The sequence below is a fragment of the Perna viridis genome, chromosome 11, assembly GCF_037379345.1.
Source record: "Perna viridis isolate PV_CMFRI_1.1 ecotype Kerala chromosome 11, ASM3737934v1, whole genome shotgun sequence".
Classification (NCBI taxonomy): domain Eukaryota; kingdom Metazoa; phylum Mollusca; class Bivalvia; order Mytilida; family Mytilidae; genus Perna; species Perna viridis.
The window spans coordinates 11896416-11920624 of record NC_142455.1 but is presented as its reverse complement, the minus strand read 5'-3'; the positions used below and the strand labels follow the sequence as shown (position 1 = coordinate 11920624).

The 24209-nt window shown below is 33.2% G+C and overlaps 1 protein-coding gene across 1 annotated transcript; it reads right to left on the bottom strand.

Moving 5' to 3' along the window:
- Positions 1-2197: 2197 nt before the first annotated feature.
- On the bottom strand, positions 2198-19674 carry LOC148602999 (uncharacterized). The gene is made up of 6 exons (XM_088553041.1): positions 19545-19674; positions 18260-18526; positions 10076-10168; positions 7094-7278; positions 6097-6271; positions 2198-5390 (listed from the first exon to the last, which is right to left on the bottom strand). The coding sequence occupies exons 1-6, from the start codon at positions 19594-19596 to the stop codon at positions 4834-4836; spliced, it is 1329 nt and encodes a 442-aa protein (XP_088409167.1). The 5' UTR covers positions 19597-19674; the 3' UTR covers positions 2198-4833.
- Between the last annotated feature and the right edge of the window lie 4535 nt (positions 19675-24209).

The following is a 24209-nucleotide window of genomic DNA, read 5'->3' as shown; positions in this document are numbered from 1 at the left end:
TATATATCGTGAAATATTTTTGCCTGGTTATAGCGTAAAAATTCCGACTAAAACCTGGCCCATGCTCCCAGGTTTTAGTGGAGTCCGAGTTGTTCATTTGCTTTTGTTGCTTTGTGTGTATGGTTTTAGTTACTTTGTTGTGTATGTCTGTTTTCCATGTCCGGTCTTTGTCCCTGGATTGCACTCGTTTGATTACCGCTATAACCTTGGTTCCCTTTATTACTCTCTCGTACTTTTCTGTAGTAGAATATAACCAAGTTTTAAATGTTGATATCTCCTATGCGCAACTTTTAGTTGCACTTTTATTTTGAATGCAGTTCCTATGAGGTCTACTGAAGGATATTAAATCATAAAATATTTGTCATTAAGAAATGCATGAATCACTATTGTAGGTTGTAGTGTTTTTATTTGCAAGGGACAAAGATTTAACACTTTGAGATATGGCAAAACAATCTTGCTCTTGTAATGTCTTGATTCTTTTGTTTCGATTGGTTTGTTTGTTTTCTTTTTTTTTTATCTTGTTTTATCTCTTTCTTAATAAGTTATTTTGTAAAAAGAAACAGAGGCAACAACAAATCAAATATCTGCGCCTGATAAATCATAACATTCCATCTCTAATTTCGCAAAAAACGAAATTGAAACGATGAAAAGCTCTCTTAATGTACGTGTATATTATATCAGTAAATGTCGTTCGATCCCTTAATATAAAGTCCACTTTTAAGAATGGTTTGAAAATCGTGTGCACAAAATGTTTGAATTGTAATAGAGAAAACTTTTCGAATCAATTAATTTACAAGAAGTGAAAAATTTACAATAAAAATATAGTATTTAATCCCGTACTATTGTATCGCGGAACTGCAAGAAAAACAAGGTTTACAGCAAAGAAGATAAATTTTTTTTCAGCCTTTTCAATATCTGTGAAAACTTTATAAAGATGTAATCGCTTAACACAGGCTAAAAGAAGTAATTTATTCTTTTTTGGCAATGTGATTGCAGATATCTGGTTGGAAATAAAAGCTTGATCGAAGCCAACTCCAGTTCCAGCGACATTAGAAAAAAAAACTGAATTTTGAAAGTAAAAGAAGTAAATCAAAGACAGAAACAACAACCATGATTGGAACAGAGTTTTTTACGTAACAAGTCAACCACGAGTTATAATTAAGCAACTGCTGCCTCATTAAAATATTAGGAGTTAAAATCACTTGCCGTCGGTGATGACTGCCCGCTGCTATGGATAGCCGACGATTTGCCTTTTTCCCGACAAACAAGGGAGATATATATCAACAGGTTTTGTTTTAATCCTGGACCAAACGTCAATGTTTATCTGCATCAAATCTGTTTGTTTTGATTTTAATGTTGCTATTTTTAGGTACAATATTCATGTTATAGTTTTCCATATATTTTTATTTCTGCGCTTCGTATTTTCATTCTACTTGTCCTTCTCTCTTTCCATTCTGAGATTCGATATTTTTTCCGCATTTTCATTTGCTGTTTTTCAACTTCTGATTTTGGCGTTTATGGTAGTTTTATTTTATGTTCATGCTTTATTTCCAACTACATGTATATCAATTTCAATACAATCAGTACTTTAGCAACCTCCGTTTATCAATTAGCAGTAAATTGTTTGTTTTCTCTCAAAAGAGTAATCAAGGGAACCAAGATTATAGCGGTAATCAAAAGAATGTAATCCAGGGACAAAGACCAAACATGGAAAACAGACATACACAACAAAGAACATAAAGTAACTTAAATCATACATACAAAGTAACAAAAGAAATGAGCAACTCGGACTCCACTAAAAACTGGGATCATGGACCAGGTGCACAGGTAGGGTAAGTGTCCTCTGCTTTTCTAGAAACACCCGCCGAGTTGCTCATAAAAAGTCAAGTCCGGGGTAGACAAACGAGGAAAGGAAAACTATGACCCGTTGAATAAATCAGTTTTCATGGTGCGGATGGATACACCATAACGATCCACGAGTTCATGAAGGACGACCATAAAACTTGTGTAGTGATGACTTCAATCTTCTAGCAACATAACCCTGTTCCAGAAGCCTATTTGTTAGAGTTCTAGCTTTGAACTCAGTTTTAACGTGTGACAAGCGACACATTTTGCACATTTTTGTAAGATGATTTAACTCATCCATTTTGTTTTTTATTGAAAACATACCTTCAAAAATCAATTTTGACACTTTTTAAATTATTTAATAGTTAAGTCATTACATTTTTGGTACGTATAATTAAAACACGCTATTCTCACTGAATAAAATCGGCCGTACATGTGATGCTATTTTTATAGGCCGCGGCCCCAATTAAGTGGGCTACTTTTTTCAGTGCCCATCTTAAATAAAATAGAAAAAAAATAAGAGAAACATACGGAATGTAATAATAATAATGTAATGTTTCCTTTTTTGATGTTTCATCGACGTTTAAAATTGTTGACCTGTCGCATAATTTTGAAAAATGGAATGTGCTACAGTCCAAAGAATAATCAAGGGAACCAAGGTTATAGCGGAAAATATGAATGCAATCCAGGGACAAAGATCAGACATGAAAAACAAGACATACACAACAACAAAAACATAAAATAGCCAAAATAATATGTAAAAAGCGTCCTCCGCTTTCTAGAAACACCCAAAATGAAACATTCAAATGATATACATATACAAACTTAAAAAAAATCAAGGTAAAAAATGCAAGTTACAATGTTAGTATTTTTTTATGACAAAAGTAAAGATATTGACAAGATACAACTGTCATAGTTATAGGTACAATGTTACTCAATTTAATGTTCGGAAAATTTTCTAATCTGTGTCTTCATCAGTCCCATAGCTTCAAATGTCAAGAATTCTTAATTTTACAATATTATGAACTTCTTAAGAAAAATACAATGTTCCTTAGTACATGTAAACAAATAATATTATTTCTGTATTTAAAGTAAAAAAGAAATGAACAAATAATAACAACATTTCAATACAAACACTCAATTTTAGCATCATAACAATATATGTATGTAAAGCTTGCTTTCTACACCTACTTAAGTCCACTCTGTTATCGACACATGCAAATGTGATTAGGATGTTAGACCAATTTGTTTGTTATCACTATTGCATTACCAGCAGATGAATTATATGTCGTGTTGAAATCAACATATCCCCAACGATGTAAGCAAATATGAAAATATAGCTTTCGCTGGCCGGGTCATTCCTCCTCGTAAGATTAATCTAGGGTTGTAACTTAGTATACGATGTATTGTAGTTTAATCAGTTCATGCAGGTGTTATTATATAGGATAGAGGATCAAATTAATGATGCATGTCGCAACAAATCTATATTATATAAACGTCTCAGAATGTGACGACTCTATTCGCTACCTGCTCCATCGGATCAAATTGATACAGGGAAAATGATATAAACTTATAAAAGGATCTGACAAATTCCCAACGATGTTAAAACTGTCAAATTTGTGATGCAAATATTTGGTCGTTCCTTCATCTATGGCAACAACGCCTGCACAAAGTCCAGCGCCCTAGACCACTAACATCGTTGGGAATTTTTCAGACACTCCTATACTCAGAATAACAAGTGTATGAAAGTATGGTCGTTTAATATAAACAAATTTTTTATGTTAAAACTGATTTCCAGTGAAATGTAAGAATCTAGTTTACTTAAAAAAAATGGGTTGAAACTTGCAGTCATAATGTTTAATGTCCCAGAAAACAGAAATTTATCATGTCTTTAAATACTTCAATGGCATAACCCAATGATAAATTTCCAAGAGAAAGTTTAAACTTAAATATTCCTTATATTTTATATGTTTCCCATTCCATTCCAGATTATTTTTTTCAACTAGTCTTGAGATACTTGAGTGTCAAAACTAAATTATAAGGTTTAGAGAGAAAGTTTAAACGTAAGTAGTAAGAGTAATCAAGGGAACCAAGAGTATAGCGGTAATCAAACGAATGTAATCCAAGGACAAAGACCAGACATGGAAAACAGAAATATACAAAAAAGAACATAAATTAACTAAAAGTATACATACAAAGTAACAAAAGTAAATGAGCAACTCGGACTCCACTAAAAACTGGGAGCATGGACCAGGTGCACCGGTAGGGTAATCGTCCTCTGCTTTTCTAGAAGCACCCGCCGAGTTGCTCATAAAAATCAAGTAAACTGTTTTCTAATTAGGATTTTCACATGTTCATTCAATTTATCTAGTTTGTTTACATAGACAAAAGGTTTTAAACAGTTTGATTTTTGCAATTTTTATTAGAATTCGTAAGTAATTTTTGTTCAAAATAGTTCTGCTAATTTAGAATATTTGAAAACTTAAAAGTTGGAAAATGAGATGAACTATTTCCACTAAAAAGACTGCTGAACACATCGATCTCTTCATTGTAGCCTATTAAGTCGAAAACTTTCTTTTTTCAGAGAAAAGATCATGATAGCGACTCCAAACTTTTCTATTCGTTTCATTTCTTCCTTAGGCGATATTTTATAAAGAAGTTAAGGAAGTCAGTAAAAGGTATTCATGGAAACTGTTAGTGTTTAAAGGAAGATGGGGTTTTATGAATCATTTTGTATGTTTATATTTTCAATTTCACTTGAATCCGATCTATCTCCTTACTCCGTGGATTGTACAGGTTAAAGTTGGAATCCCGCTTCATCTCTTCTTCATCTTCAAAATGCCTCAGAACAGCTTAGTAAGTATTACATATTTTTGGCATGAGGTGTAGTGAGCGTGTTCAGGTACGAATCATCTGTTTTTCCTGTCTTACCATTTTCCCATCTAAATATTTCTTTTTTCTTCCGGTTAATTGATGTAAATTGTTTCCCTAATTTTGTTTTGTGTCTTCTTCTCCGTCAAAAGTAGACCCTTTTATTGGTGCAGAATAGATGTGTAGATTTTCCATAGAACTTACATCAAGTCCATCATTATCATTGTTTAAGTGTACCTCACATATATGTTGTTTACCTTCGCCGTCTTTTTCATTGCTTTGTTGATTATCCTCGTTTGAATCATTACTAGAACTTCTTTCAGATAAACTATCCCGCACCACTGTTGCATATAGCTCAGATGTAATTTGACAATTTCTTCGTCGTGCCAATAAGTTCATACTTTCATTTTTACTGATATAGTCATGATGTGTCATTTGGTTTCCGTCAATTAACTCATAAAGATCATCGATAATCTCACTGTCACCCCTGTTTGCGTTTGCACTGGAACGATTGCCATTTTCAAGTTTTGGTTCACTTTGAGATTCTATTATACGCGGTTTACACTTTCTGATCTTTCTGTTTATGAAAAAGTAGCAGACAATAGACAAACACAATACGATAACTATGCTAGCCACTGTAATCACAGTATATAAATTGTCTCGCACGAATGAATCTGAAACAATATTAATTTCAGGAACTTAGTAATATATTCATGAAAAGCCAGATTGTAAAACCATAACCTTTAGCAACAATTTCCGTGATGAACAAACCGGAATAGCTTTAACAATTTGAAAGTAATTCAAGTGGAAAACGGAACATTTTTAAGGTATCAGAGAATTGACTCCGAACAGCTGCGTCCACAAAATACATGTCACACCCCAGACAAAGTATAACATTAAGTCCTACTGTCGCTTTTAGCAAGGAAAACTTAAATAAATGGTTTCTTAAGAAAAATACCTGATTCCAAACCTAAAAGGGTAGTTGGTTCTTGTAACATTGAAAACAGTGAAAACTTCGTTCGAAGGAAACTTATCGAGTTTAAAAAAAAAACAGATTTATAAAATATAAATATATGAATGCACCAGAATTCGACTTTTTCTTGATACATTAATGCACAGTAAACTGTACTGTTGGGTTGTTTTTTAAGTTTATTTTGCATTGTTATGATCAGATAACAGCCAAATATAGCTTTGCATTGTAATTTTTTTCCATTTCAAAAAATTCATTAAATTGAGATTTAATCACTATAACAGTTTTTATTCCAGTGAATAGCAATATGTTTCTGGTCAACAACTTAAGATCCATGAGGATAATTTTACCTGAGAGAAAGCAAAATTGATATAAGTATGGATGATACTGTATAAACCACTAATACTAACCACTGTATATATCAAGTAGAAAAGATATTTCTCCTTGCATGTCAGTATCGTTGTGGACTGCTGCGACACATTTGAGTATCTGGCCTTTATGATGTGCAGCTATATTTAGGTTCATCCTCTTTTCAGTATTGAACACCCGGGGTGGTTCTTTTCGACTTTTATCCTGAGCTGAAACCTGAGATGCGGCAAAAGTATACTAATGTCAAATTTTAGGGAAACATGAAATAATAGTGCACACCAACATTTGTTGAATTTAATTTCCTTGATTGAAACATAATCCCCAAAGAAAAAAAAACAAAATGTAAACATTATGTAGGTGACTTTAATATTTCTAAATAACTCTCAAGTTTTCAACTACACTCTATTTGTATTGCAATGATAAAAGGAGAAAACACGAAAGTTCTTTTTTGGAAGATTTGGAGGCATCAATCGTAAATTTGACGAATTGAAATTGCTTTTGAAACATCAGTTGTGCCAGTAGAAGATTATTAAATTGTAGATAACAAACTGGTGAGGAGGTATTTTTTTCTTAATGTTTAGTTAAATGATCCCAACTGCCCTTTAATATAAATTGAAAAAAAAGAAAACGATGATACTATTTGATTTTATTCTCCCCCAACAAGTTCATACCTGTATGAAAGATGAAAGACACTTAATGCTTTGAGTAATATAATAAGGTGCTACACATACCCTTATAAAGATAAATATGATAGTAACACTAGCAGAAAATAACACATAAGTGAATTAAAAATGAAACTTCTCTTAACAAGGTTAGAATCGAAATAAAGCAACACTTGTTGACTTTTTCTTTATCCTCAGAATTTTGTAAAATTAAAATTATAACAATTATGGCCTTACCAGCAAAAACAATCACTGACGAAACAATAAAACAATAAAATAAAAGTTACGAGATGTTTAAATCCTAATATACTTGCACCAAAAGAAGTATATGATTGTATATTAAAAGAAAAACGAGATTGATATTGCACATGCTTACAACAGTCTGGCCAGTCCCTATTTCAACATCGTTGAGGTATATTTTAATTGTAGAAGCTGGATTAGATCCGATTGTTTTACAAACTGGAATATAATCTCCTTCCTCAAGGTAGACTGGTTCGGCACGAGAAGATATTGTGTCAAGTTCAGTGCCTCCAATGGCAAATGTCATCTTGTCCATATTTTCTATTAGAAATAAAAATAAACATAAAGCACTGGAGAAAAAGAACTAAAAGAGCTACCTCCGCATTATTAAAAGCAGATTGTTTGCAGAAGTTACTGCTGTCAAGAAAATTATTACTGAAGTATCGTCAACCATATTATCTCTCTTAAAAGAATTCTGTCTGAAATAATTCTGTACAGACATGAAAAAGAGGTCCATGTGTACAGACAGGAAGAAAATCTACCAATTAAATAGTCAAGCAGTTTTAATTAAGACTTAAAACCTATTTTATCCCGTAACATAACATAACTTTAATGCATTGTTAAACAGAGGATCCATTTGGTTTACATGTTGGCATATAATAACCTTCTTGAAGATAGATTGGTTTGATATTAGAAAATATTGTGTCAAGATAAGTGTTTCCAAGAGAAAATATCATTTTGTCCATATTTTCTAAAACAAACAGTAAAATAAATGAAAACAAAAACAAAAACAAAAACAAAACGCCGTTACTGCCTTAATACTATGAACCAACTTTGATTAACAACAGCCACCATCTGAGCCACAAAATCGGATTCTAATTTCTACAGGTCTTTGTTGTCAATAATCAAGTTGGTATATGATTTTTTGCAAAAGTTATATTTTTCGAATTAAAAAAAAAGACACTCCGTTTACAGGACACTTATCACCTGCCATTCCACAATTTGTAAAAACGTGCCATAATATGTCTGTCATATGACAGATTTGAATCTTCCAAACAAATATGGAAATAAGATTGATAAAAAAAAACAGTTAGACAAAAAAACCTATCAAACGTATAAATGCAGTATTTATTAAAGAGCAATTGAGGGCATCAAGATTAAAGCATAAATTAAAAGAATGTAATCCAGGGATGAAGACCAGACATGGGAAACAGACATACACAACAAAGAACATAAAGTAACTAAAATCATATATACAAAGTAACAAAAGCAAATGAGCAACTCGGACTTCACTAAAAACTGGGAGCATGAACCAGGTGCACTGGTAGGGTAAGCATAAGAGTTCAATTTGTCGACCATAAAACTTCTGTAGTAATGAGTTTAAACTTAAAACAATATAGCCCTGTTCCAGAAGCCTGATTTAAAGAAGTCTTACGCGATACAAAAAATCTGCGTAGTTATGGCAAGTCCTGGAATTACGTATGAGTTGTGATAGGAAACTCCATATGCAGGTGCTGTAAGGAGTATAATTTGTTCCCTTTGGAATTCCGGACCTTTGTTGAAAATTGTGTCCACCATCCTGCACAAATATATTGTCTATAAAAAATCCAACATTTTAAAAATTCTTCTTCGGTATAGTTGGAGGATGATTTGGAATTATCATTTGCAAAGTATAAGGATTTTCTATCAAGAGCTATGTGTTTGTATCTAAGTATATCGCTTTTTTAGTAACAACGATGTGTAATGCTTTGAATCGGGATTTTAACTTAATATTGATTAACAGGATCAACATTTAATTGATACCACTACGGGTGTAAGAAGTGTCGTGGTAGGACTGGAGACCATCTTTGACTGCTGTGAGTATGGAAGTTAAATGTTTAGAAAGAGGAAGGTGGTATATTTTGCAGATCCAGCTATGTAGCAATGTTTGTACGGCTTCTTGTGACGTTATATGATCCAGTACATAGACGGTAGATCACAATTATCGTCTTTGGTAAGGAGGCCAAAATAGGATAGCACAGATTTATGGTTTTCCACTAACTTTCCCATACAGGTACTGTATAATTGAACATTTAGGACGCAATAGGTGAGGTATATGAATATGAATTAATCGGTATTGATTTGTCTTTGAAATACAGGGGAATTTTGTCCGTGACGTTTTGTGATGGAGGATGTCAGGTAAGTTAATTTCATCTTTATCTTTGTTGACAAACGGTAGTGTAAGCAATTGGTTTTATTGTGGAAATATTTGTCGAATTCATAAAGAAATAGATGACTCAATTTTTTACCAGACCAATTAATTGATGGGATAACCAGTCCATATGTCATTATAGGTTTCGGACCAGTATATTATGACATTCCAAAAATAGATCATATTAAATCATCTTCGGTTAACAAAAACAGATGCAAGTGTAGGAATATCAAGTCCATTTTATCCCTTGATGTTAGAATGATACTGAAGTAAACTAGAAATTATTTTGCCATTTCAATTTTGAACTAAGTATGTATGAATGAATTGTAATAAAACTTGTATGTATATATCCTATTACAAAATAAGCAATAGAAAAATTACTTGGTTATTAAATGAAACAAGAAATGATAGACAAGTTATATGTCCTAGCTCAGTAAACAAATTCCTGAGAATACTGTATTCATCTGCGGTCCTTTACAGACTTTCCTGAGCAATTATTATAGATTGTGGATTTTTGAACAAGTTATCTGTCATCGCTCCGTAAACAAATACCTTGGCATACTGTACTGATCCGCTGATCTTTTTGCAGCCTTCTTTTGAGCAATTATTATAGATATAGGATTTAAATAAGGTCCAGAATGGAAAATATATTTACTAATACTATAATAATCAATTTATCTTAAAATTAATATTTTGCCCATTTCAACAAATACAGAAAATAAACAACAACACTACCGAGGCACATTTCTTTTTTTTTTTAAAGCTTATGACCGTATACGTAGTAATTGAATTGTTACATACATGTATCTTGGCCTGCAATATAGAAACAAATCCGTTTTTTGTACTGTCCAAACAGACCAAAGTGGGTGGAGGATGTATATTATCCTGCCTTCCCATATATTTTTTTTAATTACACATTTTACTTACTCAGCACGACAACCTCAGTTGTGGCATCTGCTAATACGTTTCCATTATTTTCAATGAAACATCTAAGATAACCATCATCTTCAAATGTGATTCCTGGAATACGAAGAAAACAGATGTTGTTTCCAATGCATTCATGTATTTGTTTCTCATATTTCAATCAGTAATTGATATCTAGGAAAGTTCTCCCAAATCTTTTATGTCAAAATCACCCATTATTTTCTTCTTTTAGCATTGAAAGTATTATAGATATTCAATACTTAGATTAAATGATTATACATGAAATTGTAACAATTTGCCATAACCATATTTCTCTTTGTATAGTTTCCGTAACTGAAGCTTTGCCGGGACTCTAGTGTGAGAAGTCGTCTGCATATTTTGTTATGTCAAAAACTCTAGTCAATGTAGATTTGATTATGATAATTTTATAAATTAGCAATTTTAGTACCTTTCTGTGTAAGAGCTTATTAGTCCCCGTGCAGGTCCGGGTGTTTAAAAGAATAGGCCTGCAGCAGCGCTAAGCTTGTCGTAAAAGGCGACTAAATAGTGCTCAGAAACCTAGCCGGGGGCTAGGCGCTCTGCCCACAGAGCAACTGGGATGTGTGCCCCAGGTGGTGGAATGGGGTACCCCTGGTGTGTTACATGCTGGGGTTGTCAGGCTATAATACGGAAAACCTGACCGCAAACCATAGTGGTGCACCGTGTTGGGTAAGATGCCACGTTCCTCGCACGTTAAAGAACCCTGCTGTGATATTCGATAGGAGTAGGAACCTTTGCGCTCCGCCACAGGAGGCTAAATTGCCCGACCTTACCCATCCCCCCTTTTTCCAGTGGCAATCAAAATTTGTCGACCCTACTGTCCTTGTGTCCCATCCTTTTTTCTTTTTTTTTCATTTCATGTTCATTTTATCATCCATTTCATGTTCATCGTCTGAATATAGCTGAAATATTGCTGCTTGGACGTTAAACCCCAACAAACAAACAAACTGTGTAAGAGTAATCAAGGGAACAAAGATTCTAGCGGAAATTAAGAGAACGTAATCCAGGGACAAACACCACGCATGAAAAATAAACAAACATAACAAAGAACATAAAGCAACTAAAATAATACATACAAGTAGTATTAGTAAATGAGCAACTCGGATTCCACTAAAATCTGGGAGCGTCCTCCGCTTTTCTACAAACACCCGCTTTGATTGTTCTTTCTGGTGGTTATCAGTTGTAAATACTTTGATAATGCAATAAAATCTCTGGGTTTTGTTCCTTCATGTGCCACACATTTTGGCCGATTCCTAGACGGAGAAGTACTTAATCAGCAGCTCTTTGTTCTTTGTAATTTTTCAGGTAAGGGACAAAGCAGAAATATTTGTCACAGACGTTAACCCTAATTTGGGTTACACAAACGTGGGGGAATACCGAATCACGCTTAAAGCGAATCCGATTTAAATTACACCAGGAACACTATTGACTACCGTCAATTAAAGGAGAATTATTTTGCGGTCACTTTTACAAACTATTTAGACAACGTATTATTGTACCTGTAACAGAAAAAGAGGTAGCAAGGGAAAATGAGTCTCAAAACTCTCCAGATATCTGAATTCTCAAACTGAAGAGATTTAAGTAAAAATCCAATAAGAAAATGCAGACACTGTCCGTATTAAAGTGATTCATGGTGAAGAAAAACCCACCGTACAAACAATACTTTTTCAATCAACATATACTATATTTTTAAATAACAGTTGTCTTTTCAATATTGAGATCTGTACTTTTGAGACAATCATACATTTACTTACCATTAACATCAGCCAAATAGAACAGAATCAAGAACGATAACTCTTGCTTATTTCATGTACAATCTATATTTTTTTCCAATAGCGCAACACTCAAATGAAAATCTATGACTATTTATGTGGTCTGTAAGTAATTCTGAACAAGAAATAAAATTGAATTCGGTGGGTTTTGACATCGAGAATCACCTTCTGTCTGACTTTTTATGAAGACTGCTATTTAATATACTATAACACAGTCTTCAGGAATTCATTGTGTCATTTTCGAAAATGGTCCAAATTATATTTCTTTTTATTGACATTTATTCTGGGTTTCTCCAAATTAGTTTGGTAAATGACTATTCAATGTACACCGTATTCAACACGTGCTTCGGTTTATTTAAAATCTTACTTTTGACTTCTAATTGGTTTGAAAATAGTTCCAAATACCTTCCAATAAATGATTGACAAAGTGCTGATATGACTAAAACTTCGGTCATTTTTTTATTTTGAAGCCTTATTAGTGAACAGTGACTCGGTTGACAATAATAAAGCACATTCGGAACAGGGTTTCACTCATTGTTTAAATTCTTGACTTAAACTAGGTGAAAAAAGTGCATTTTCGGATCAAAGTCATATATTTTCCTAGGCCGTGAGATTTCAAGAGATGATATTTATCAAAGAACTGTATTCAAGCAGTTTTTGATTATCGACAGCTGAAGAATGTGAAACAACTCCGTAGTATTCTCTGTAGATTTATCTGGTTCAGTAAGTACATGCTTCATTTCGATTCGCTTACAAATATTCGTTTACACTACCTTTGAAGACCAAAGTATTAAAATTAAAAAAAAAAAGTTTGGTCAACACTGAAATACTCATATTTCCATCATTTGAATAACCATTCTGCTTGCACTCCATACCTCGTCCGTGGGATTGGATATATACCATACCTACTGAAACCAGGGGACGGAAAAATATAAACCATACGTTTCGGGTCTAAATGATTATCATCGTGGCCACAATCTTCCGGACCGTCCAAATTAGGCCATTTGAAAATGAATTTTAGCATACTAAATTGTGCAAGCTGTCTTCATAGACGAGTGCGACAAAAATATAAGGGGCAGTTTATGAAAGTTAGCCATTTGTACAAGACGTATTCTCCCTTCAGATCCATATGAAGCAGCCGAACCATTGCAGTTAGCAAACGTGTTTTTTTCTGTGTGGAAGTCATTAACGGTATAGCTGAAAGTCCGACTGAAGATGTGCTTTCCAAAATTTCCAGATAAAACAGGAATATCATCATACCGGATGAAAATAATTTCATGGAGATGTGAAAAGCAATTTACTAATGATTATATAACTGACTCCATACAAATGAATGTTATAAATTCGACCCCACTGTTTATGCAGTGTAAACACATGAAAATACGCAGATCCAGCTAATATAAATGTAAATATTTTCAATCTGCACCATGAACTGATTTGTTCAACGTGTAGTATCTTTCCTTTCCTCTTTCTTCTACCCCGGACATAACTTTTTATGAACCACTGGGCGGGTGTTTCTAGAAAAAACAAAGGACGCTTACCCCAACGGTGCACCTGGTCCATGCTCCCAGTTCTTAGTGGAGTCCGAGTTGCTCATTTGCTTTTTTTTTTACTTTGTAAGTATTATTTTTTTACCTCATGTTCTTTGTTGTGTACGTCTGTTTTCCATTTCTAGTCTTTGTCCCTGGATTACATTCTTTCGATTTCAACAAGAACCTTGGTTCCCTTGATTACTCTTTCGATTACACTTTTTGTAATCTTATTTAAACAATTATTTGGAAAGGTCGGGATAACGTATTACTGGGTTCTGTGACATATACGTTTTACTTCTTTTGAAATATTCATATAAAGTTTTGGCCCTATGTTAATTTTCATTGCATGATTTATTGCTTTGTGATATCAAGTTCAAAATCAAATCCTCAAATTAAATAAAATTTTATTGATACATGTAATGGCGTATGTTTTATGGAGCTTTTGCGTTTAATACCTTGATCAAAGGAGTAAACTCACGAGTTTCATGCCGACTTTTTGCCAAATCTCAACTTACTATTTGAAATTTTCTATTTACATATTTTAAAGCTAAAATACTATATGAATACCATTATACAGACAATACAAACTGTTGTGTCATAATTTGGTTACAAGGACGACAAAAAAACTACAAGATTTTGTCATTAATAAGGGGCAGTCTTTTAATCCCAAGATATATAAGGCTATGAACAACAAAATCCCTTGTTAGGAGTTTTGATAGTACACAAGGCTATATTCAGTATAATTATCAAAAAGTTCGACATATGCGCTCTATATTTTCTACATAATAGATGTGAAATAAGCTATTTTAACATAATTCGGTTAAATTTTCTAATTTTGCTTTATTTACAATTTTAGTGCAAAACATGCAATAACAGCAGTGAAATTTTGTTTTAAACAATGTCACATATTCAACTAGTGAATTATGCAGTTTTCAAATTTATTTCGGTTGATTTTGATATTTTCTTAACATACCCCTTTTGTAGGTTTCGTATATTTGTCTATTTCCATGTTGTCTTCTACGCTTAAAACATCTTACTTAGTTAAACATAAATGATAACGCCCTAATTTCAATAGTGTTTAACACGTGTCGTGGAGTTTCATCATTGTTGCAAGATTTTTACAGGATTACTCACACTTGCAATACGACGTGTGGCGCTGGCGGAGCAGGACATGCTTACACTTCAAGAGCACGTGATGTCACTCCCGGCATTTTTAGTGGGAGTTCATATTTTTGTGCTTTAGTTTTTGTGTGACATCTTCTTTCCCTTATCTTCATATTTTATGTGTAATCTTTTTTTATTCCGTTTGTTACGTTGTGTATGTAGTTGTCTCTATTTCAACCGTCTACATTTAGGCCCTGTTTTTAGATTTTAAGCCGAGCGCTTTATTCCGTGTGTTTAATCTCATTCAGGAATTCAGGATGTGCAACTATTATACCAGCGATCGTGTACTCTATATATTGACTTGTTTCCGCATTATATCGACATTTCCCTTATTTACAGTACATATATTCTACTTCAAATTTATGTTGTGACACAAAAGTCAATATTCCGCTGATAATTTCCTGTAGAAGGATGAACACTTCAAATTTTATATATAATTTATAAATTTATAAAAATTGTATATGGCCACTTCAAATAATTAACATTTGGAGTCATCTGCTTGTAAATTCTAGAAAACGTATGCATGCACGTTGCATATCATATGTATTTTCAAGTATTTTAAACCATCTTCTGAGAGAGTGTGCATGCGGTGAAAATATTGAGAATGCCTATCACTTTTTTTTGTCTCCTTTATACCAGAGAGCGTGCGATATTACTAGATGCTCTCAGGAACTATCCTGATCGATTCCCCATTCTTGATTTCCTTTTATGTGGTTCGGATGATCTGTCTCCGGAGGAGAACAAACACATCGCAACTACTGTTTTACAATATATATCAGACACAAAACGATTTCAGTCTTACGATCAGATGTCCATTAATGTAACCTATAATAATGCTAAGGGTTCGCTTTTTGTATTTATAATATGCATGGTATTGTTGTTCCACATTTTACCGGCTGCTTCTCCTGCAACCTTTACGTTCTTCTTTAATGTAACTTAGGATAATCATATATTTCTTCAAAACCATGAATATAATAGCAAACATCCAAAATTTATAAAATGATTTAAAAGTTCTAGATTTTATCATTTCGATAAACTACAATTATTGTTCACGTGTCCAGAAAAATAAAATCCTGTTCAATTTTAGCAATAATATCTAAAACTAAGTACACGCCTGGGTGACTACATAGTATATGCTGTTTTATACAATTCTGCTTATATTCGTGTATACTGTAATTGAACATGACGCTATAAATTTTACATATTCCATTTCCTAAAATATGTGTAACTTAAAATTATTTTTAAAAATTTTCCTTTTAGTGCATTGTTGGTCGATCGTGTGTTTAAACAATTATTATTAATATTTGATATTATATACTTTATTATCCATCCTGTTTCGGGAGAGGATGTATATAGGCATAGCCTGATATCCAGTCCCTCCTTTCATTTACTTTAAGTCAATAAAATATTTGAAATTGAAAGTGAAATTTTCAAGTAGGAAAGACGTCACTTGTGCAACGGGTAGCACTGTATAATTTTATATGTTTTGCATTATATACAGTGTTGTGATGCATAAGGCAATTTTCCGTTATGCCAGAATATCAATGGGAAAAACATCAAAAATGAATTTCATATCCTAGCTTTTATGATAATGAAAAAAAATAAGGCTTTAAAGTTTAAACAGAATCTTTTTAGTCAGGAAAAATATTCGAATAAACTTGTCCGTACGGGTCATCCACCTTATCATTGTTTAAACTTTGAATTATGGTTTTATTGGTTCTAATATTGACTCCCTTGTTTTTAAATTAAACATTGAATAACTTCATAACATTTCGTCCCACTTCCTTGTAGAAACATTATATATTTTGGCATTTGCAAAAAGACATTTTATGATATGTTTTAACAAAATCCTATTGGACGTGTTGATACTTCTGTTTGAGATAACTTGGTATGTGTATCAGTTGTTTTTGGATTTTGAACAGAAATAGCGAGTACTCTTTCGAAGTAGGTATCGCTTATTATTTGGCCTACATGTATGTGTTTAGGTGTTGTATTCTGTGTCAATCTCAAGACATAAATCCAAATACGATAGATTCGTTTTATCAGAGAGTATCAGACAACGAACATAACATGACTGTATTCTTATGAAAAAAAGTCTTTTTGTAAATTTCGATTTATTTTTCATTGTTCTTGGAACACATTGGACATTAGACCAGGACGAATTATTTCCCCTGGTATTCAGCTGTATAACTATAATTGGTGGCCCAGTATTTGGGATTGTTTTCAGTTTACAGATTAACCTTTAATATTAGATGCCTGTATTGAATTTAAGTTAAATGTTATAACTTTTTTTGACAAAAGTCTGATATTTTGCACTTTTCTCACCAAATCACACATACTTCAATTATATTCAAGTACTAATTTTGATAACACTAATATGATTTCAGAAATATTGCCTTGATAATGAGAATATCATTCATAATTAATCAATAATTTGTGTAGACTCCTTTGGAACCCCTTCCCTGATGCACCCATCGTTACTTTGGCTTGCAGTAATTTTCTGTGATTCAATAAATTGTACAAATAAGGTCACTGCTATCAGCATGTTTACTACTATATTATGCGAAAATCTTTGGTTTTAGTAGCTTGACCATATAAGGCAAGTTTAAAACTTGTTTTGCATTAAGCTTGTCGTAATACGAAGGTTCTTTATATATCATATAAAGGTTTTCTGTTACAAACTGTCACGTGACGTCTGACTGCTTAACCTCAAGAATAAACTCTTAATGAATTAACAGCTGCTTATTAATCTGATATGTTATAATCTAATCAAAATATGTATCCTCATCATCTTTTTACAATTTTGTTTTATCGGCACTTCACGCATTGCTACTTGAATAGTAATAACCATAATAAAACTTCCACTATACCGCTTGATTACCTCTTCCACTATACCGCTTGATTACCTATTGTTATTCTTTGTTGTGTCGTTCCTAGTTGAAATTGTTTAGTAACGCGTCAGATATTTCCTAACTTTGTTTGTACTTACCTGTCAGTCAATCCTTTGTAGACCCCATCTTCAAACTATACAATTCATAATATCCAAAGACTAAACTAACTTTACATATTACTAGTACTAGTATTTGAACACGATAAACAGCAGATTATACATGGACCCCTAATTCCAGGGAAAATACTCGAGAATTATCATAACAAAAACAAATGTTGAAAGATTTTGTTCAGTAGGTAAACAATTATCTTAAAATATGTTTAAAGAGTAGGACTCTGCCACGGACTTTCCAGTTTAAAAACCATATTTCGGGTTTATTCAATTCATAGCACCATTTTGAAAATGATTGAACGTCTCAAAACTTGATTATTCAACCCACTCGTTTTTTTATCTTTTTTTTGTTTTTTGTTCACAAACATGCTTATCCCCACCACATACTTTAAGTGCCTGTCCCAAACCTGGAAGATGAAGTGGTGCCGTTGGTTTATTGTTTTTCGTTTTCCGCTTTATCTATAGATTATATCGATTTTAGTCTTTTATGAATAGTATAACTTATCTTATTTTAAGACATTATACAGATTGGTTTATGACATGTGTGTTGCCTATTATGAAGACCATGTGGTGACCTGTAGAAGTTTAATTGCTCGTAGCTTGACTTTTGGTGGACGGCTATCTCTTTGGCAATCATACCACCTCACCAATTTTTATAAGGTATCTATCTAATACAAACCATTTCTCAATTTAAGCGTGAAAGCCAATCCTTCTTCACTATATGGCACATCGATTGAGTATTTGCCTTTCAGTCCTTCAGCAATATTAGCTAGTAAGGATATCTTCATTTTTGAACCGTCACGTCCTACTTTCTCCCATATCACGGGATTAGTTATTAAGAATCTGGCAGGCTTTTCTGTAAAACAAGTCACTGCTAGTCTGTCTCCTACTTTCTTATATAGTATACCATCAGACACAGTAACTTTTATATCTTGTGGAAAAGATACTACAAAATAAAATAATACCTGTAATTATCTAGTTGTACTGTTCTAACAGTTATCTAGAAAGTGAATGGTTGGATTGATTTTCTGTCAAAGGCTAGCTACAATGCAATTAGTATTTTCGCGCTTAATCCCGCCAAAACGTCACAACTTTGATATCAATCCGCCAATAGCCGAATTGAAAAATTCATATTGAAAATATTGATGAATTATGTAGAAAATCTATATAATAAATAGGACAATCAATTGGTTATCGTTAATAACCAAAGTATTATCACTCGTACCAATAACGATTGAGGATTTAACAAAATCTATGCGTTCTTCGGCACTCGTGATATTAAAACAGTAACAAAACGATGCCAATGTTCGGGTAACCGACAGAGATTTTAGCAAATGGACAAGTCTTTCAGTCAAAATACTTAATGGGGGATAGGGTGTGAGAAGTGCTCACAACACCTTACGGCTATATACACAGATACGTCGTTTCATTAATTAATGATATGCATAAATAAACATCCATTGAATAAAAGACTTTGTTCAAGTGTATGAATGTTATACTCATTAGATAGAAGGTACGTTCTAATTCCGAAATTCCTTCAGACTAAAGGCAATGTCAGGTCCTGTAAAACTTCCATATAATTTAACGACGCCGATACTAACTTTACGTTGACTCTAATAGCCTAACTTCCTTCAGACAGATTGTAATGCCGCCTAAGGTTAATATTTACAGGAAGTATATTAGCAGTTATCGAAGGTAAATTTCACAATAAATAAAATTAAGATACAGAGTTATTTTCTTTTCTGAGCTGCAGTTTCACTATATCACTATATCTGCTTTCACCTATAACTTGATAAATTATGTTCAAAGAAATATTAAGTGACCCACTTTTATAACCAGTTTGTTAAGGGTCTTTGAATTTATTGAGGTTTTTGCACCGATAGATTTTAAGGTTAAAATGCTAAAATGATTTAAGATCAACATGCACATATCCTTAATTATGATTTTCGTAAATATTATCTTACCACAAGTCAAACTAACAAGAACTGTAACGAATATTATTACTGATGATTCCATTTTAAACTTATTTTTTTAATTAAATCCGTTTCAAAACTCAACTACAAAAAGAGATAGTTTCACACGATGGTAACTTCCTCTTTGAATAGAACAGAAATTGGTCGTACAATTTCCTGTCCCAGATATTATCTAGTGTAAATGAGGTTTCCCTGGTTACGCGGTTTCGCGACCTAAAATGAAATTGTTCGGTTGGTCACTAAACTTTTAAACCGTAAGTCGTATAGATTTGGGACCTTCACTGTTGATCTTAAATGATTTGCAGTATGTTTTTGGATTTCTTGGTTCTTTGTCAAACTTTGATAAAATATTTTACCTCATTTGTGCGGTCATTTCTGAATCTCTATTAGGCACTTTTTTGCTGTAGTGTTTTGTTTTAGTCTTTATTGTATGAGTTACTACTTCTGGTAAGTCGGTATTTACTGTCTAAATATGTATCTATATAGGAAAACTGTCCAGCGACATCTAGAACTATATTCGAATACAACGAATTCCATTAGTGGTGTCTGTCGGTTTTCGTTATTGAAAATCACCTCTCTCTTTGAAAATTGGTGTACACGTTAAAAACAGCAGTTCTTACCGTAATTAATGCATTTTTTTAGAAAAAAAACTCGCAAGCTCGTGCAATATAATATTCTGCTCCGGACGATATTCACCAGTATCATGCAATAACCCTATATTATAAGACAATAAGTAAACAATGTTAATGCATGCGTGAATATTAGTTTCTGAAAACTGTCTTTAAAAGTATACTTCCAATACATTTTTTAAGAAGTGGCTTAGACCTATCATGGGCACATAAATCGGGGATGTCCAGCTTTTTATCAGTAAAAACCACTATTTACGATCTTTAAATGCAAAACAACTCCATTTATGGTCAAACATTTAAACAACAGCATAGCGAGAATATCACCATCAATAAAAATGTATTAATAAATTTCAATTGTCATTAAAATAGGAAAATCAAAGTACTCATGTACTGAATCAATTTACATTAACTCTTTTAGTTGCCTTAAAATAGCAAGAACAGAGACCGAATTCTTGGTTATCAAAATAATAAAAACAGTTATTGTACAGTAATTTTGTAAAGTCACTTTGTTCCGACATTGTTGTTCCAACTTACACAATGGAGGCACATTATTCACACTAATACACAATACTCATACTTTTGTAGAGACTCAAAAGTACCAATTTAGGGTCCACACTCAGAGTTTTATTTTGACCACATTTGTTCAATACACACTCAAATAATACCTTTACAATGCATAATTCTAGGTTAAGTGTGTTTTAGTACTTCATAGAGGGGTGGCCATTTGATCTGGAAGTGACAATTGAGACCTTTTGCTTTGCAATACTTTATAATTATCTCCCTTTGAATTTATCTATTTTCATGAAAATCACAAGTTCATTTTGTTCTCAACTGATTGTATTGATGAAATTGACATGAAAAAATAGTTTATTACAACACAGTTATTACAGAATTCATCTTTCTTATAAGAATCAGAACTATTTTGCAAATTTAATAATTGTCAAAAATCTCGCCTTTTAAATTATATACAAGAAAAAAATACTGTCGATCGAGCTGTCTCTACAGGGTAGAACAGAATAAGCCATTAGAAGTGAGGCAAGGTCATTTCTCATGAACATGATAGTTGTCAGGAGAGAATTGGTGGGAAAGACCTTTTAATTGTTCTGGAACAATTGACCTTCTAATATTTTTTTTAATTCTATGGTATATGGGACTTTATGGAAAGGGAAATGAGGGTTAGAAATACGGCTAAGGAATTGATATTTCTTATGAGGAATAGGAATTTCGCATAGGGAGAATATGGAAACCACATAAACATTAAGCTTCTTTAAAGAGTAATCAAGGGAACCAAGCTTCTAGTGGTAATCAAAAGAAAATAATCCAAGGACAAAGACCAGACATGGAAAACAGACATACACAAGAAAGAGCATAAAGTAAATAAAATAATACATACAAAGTTACAAAAGCAAATGAGCAACTCGGACTCCACTAAAAACTGGAAGTCTGGACCAGGTGCACCGGTAAGGTTCGTGTCCTCTTCTTTCCTAGTCAAACACCCGCCGAGTTGCTCATAAAAAGTCAGGTCCGGGGAGTAGAAAGAGGAAAGGAAACTATGACACGTTGAACAAATCAATCTGCATGGATATTGGATTTTAAGCGATATTTTTATCCAAAAGTCTATCCATTTGTCAATCGTCATTAGCGTGCATTTTAGTACTGTGTGTAATCAAATTAACCCTCCAATGCCTTGATAATATATTAATCACAGATTAGAAAGCGTATGTAAGTCTCCTCACGTGGTTTAAATTGACACCCGATTAATTTACCCAGTAATATTAACAGTTACTTCTAATTTGTAATTGGTTGCATATTCGTTTCTTTCCCTCAAATCAAATCAGAAGATTTGTAAGAACTACACTTTGCAAATAATTACCGGTAAATTAGCATGGTGTAAAAGGGATGTATTGGTTACCAAGGAATTTCTTTTTTCTCTTATGAATAAAAATAGTTTGTTGTAAGCTACTTCTACTTCTTCTGTCGGTTGTTTTTTTAATTAGCAGTTATCGAAGATAAATGTCACAATAATGAAATTAAGATACAGGGCGATGCAGTTTCAAAAATCACTATATTTGTTTTCACCTATAACTTGATCATTTTTTTCAAAGAATATTTAGTGACCGACTTTCACAACTAGTTTGTTAAGGGAATTTGAAATTATTGAGATTTTTGCACCGATAGATTTTCAGGTTAACATGCTAAAACGAATGAAGATCAACATGCACAGATCCTTAATTATGATTTTCGAAATCATTATCTTACCACAAGTAAAACTAACAAGAACTGTAACCAATATTATTACTGATGATTCCATTTTAAACTAATTTCTCTAATTAAATCCGCTTCAAAACTAAACTACAAACAGAGATATTATCATGGTAAATTCCTCTGCAAATAGAAAAGTAATTGATTGTACAATTTCCTGTTCCTAACATTACCTAGTGTAAATAACAGTTTCGGAGCTTACATATATTGTACGTTAGCGGAAATACCGCAATGAGTTTTTCATAACTTGTACATTTTGTTTTTCATTCTATGGTATATGGGAAGTTAGAGAAAGGGAAATGTGGGTTCGAAATATGGTATGTGGGTTAGAAACCTGGCTAAGGAAAGGAGATTTCTTATGAGGAATTGGGATTTTGCATGAGGAGAATATGGAAACCACTTAAACCTTTAACCTCTTTAAAAAGGAATCAAGGGAACCAAGGTTATAGCAGTAAACAAAAGAATGTAATCCAGGGACAAAGACCAGACATGGAAAACAGACATACACAACAAAGAGCATAAATTAACTAAAATTATACATACAAAGTATTAAATGCAAATGAGTAACTCGGACTCCAATAAAAACTGGAATCATGGATCAGGTGCACCGTGGGGGTTGTTGTTCTCTGCGTTTGTAGAAACACCCGCCGAGTTGTTCATAAAAAAGTCAAGTCCAGGGTAGTCGAACGAGGAAAGGAAAACTATGACACGTTGAATAAATCAGTTTGCAGGGATATTGGATTTTATACGATATTTTTATCCAAAAGTATCTATTTGTGAATCAGTTGTCATGAGTTTGCATTCTAATACTATGTGCAATCAAATTTACCCTCCAATGATCTGATAATATATCAATCACAGTTTAGATAGGATATGAAAGTCTTCTCACGTGCCTTCGTGGTTTCATAAGAATGGGTCGTCTACCATTCAAATTAATGCATGCAGATTCTTAATTAACATAGCGTTGAGTTCAGTATTAAAGGCAAAACATCTTATTGGGTGAAAATATTGAAAACAAATTTCAAAAACCTAGGTGTAGATGTTAATAATGTTCAGAAAAGCCTAAATTAGAAGATTTTGCAAGTATTTGGTCGTTCTCTTTGCGGGTCTCGAACTCGTACCGCTGAGATATCTATGGCAACACCGCCTGCACAAAGTTCAGCGCCTTAGACTACATGAATACATCTAGATGTGCTGTCCCGTACTGCCATATATCGGGTACTAAGTTACAGTCCTAGATAAATCTTACGAGGAGGAATGACCCGATCAGAGAAAGCTATATTTTTATAGCCTAGCTGGCCGAGTGGTATAGGGGTCTTGACTTTATGCAGGCGCTGTTGCCATAGATGTCTCAGCGGTACGAGTTCGAGTCCCGCGGAGGGAACAACCAAAGATTCGCAAATTTGATAGTTCGACTAGAGGACGCTTACCCTACCGGTGCACCTGGTCCATGCTCCCAGTTTTTAGTGGAGTCCGAGTTGCTCATTTGCTTTTTTTACTTTGTATGTGTGATTTTAGTTACTTTATGTTCTTTGTGTATGTCTGTTTTCGATGCCTGGTCTTTGTCCCTGGATTACATTCTTTTGATTGCCGCTATAAACTTGGTTCCCTTTCTGACATCGTTGGGAATTTTTCAGACCCCCCCCCCATATTATGATTGTTTCCTGTAAAAATTTAACATTTAAACTTACATCAAGGAAATACGAATTAATTCAACGAATTACCGGAAAAGATAATAAAAGTGTCTATTGCTATCTTTTGATTT

Bases quoted from the DNA above. Each gene is read 5' to 3' on its own strand.
- LOC148602999 (XM_088553041.1), bottom strand. From the start codon at position 19,596: ATGGAATCATCAGTAATAATATTCGTTACAGTTCTTGTTAGTTTGACT. The intron at 18,527-19,544 runs GTAAGATAATAT...TTTATTTTGTAG, and splicing joins TCTTGTTAGTTTGACTTGTG to TATCTTTTCCACAAGATATA. The intron at 7,279-10,075 runs GTAAGTAAAATG...TATTTCTAATAG, and splicing joins AACTGAGGTTGTCGTGCTGA to AAAATATGGACAAGATGACA.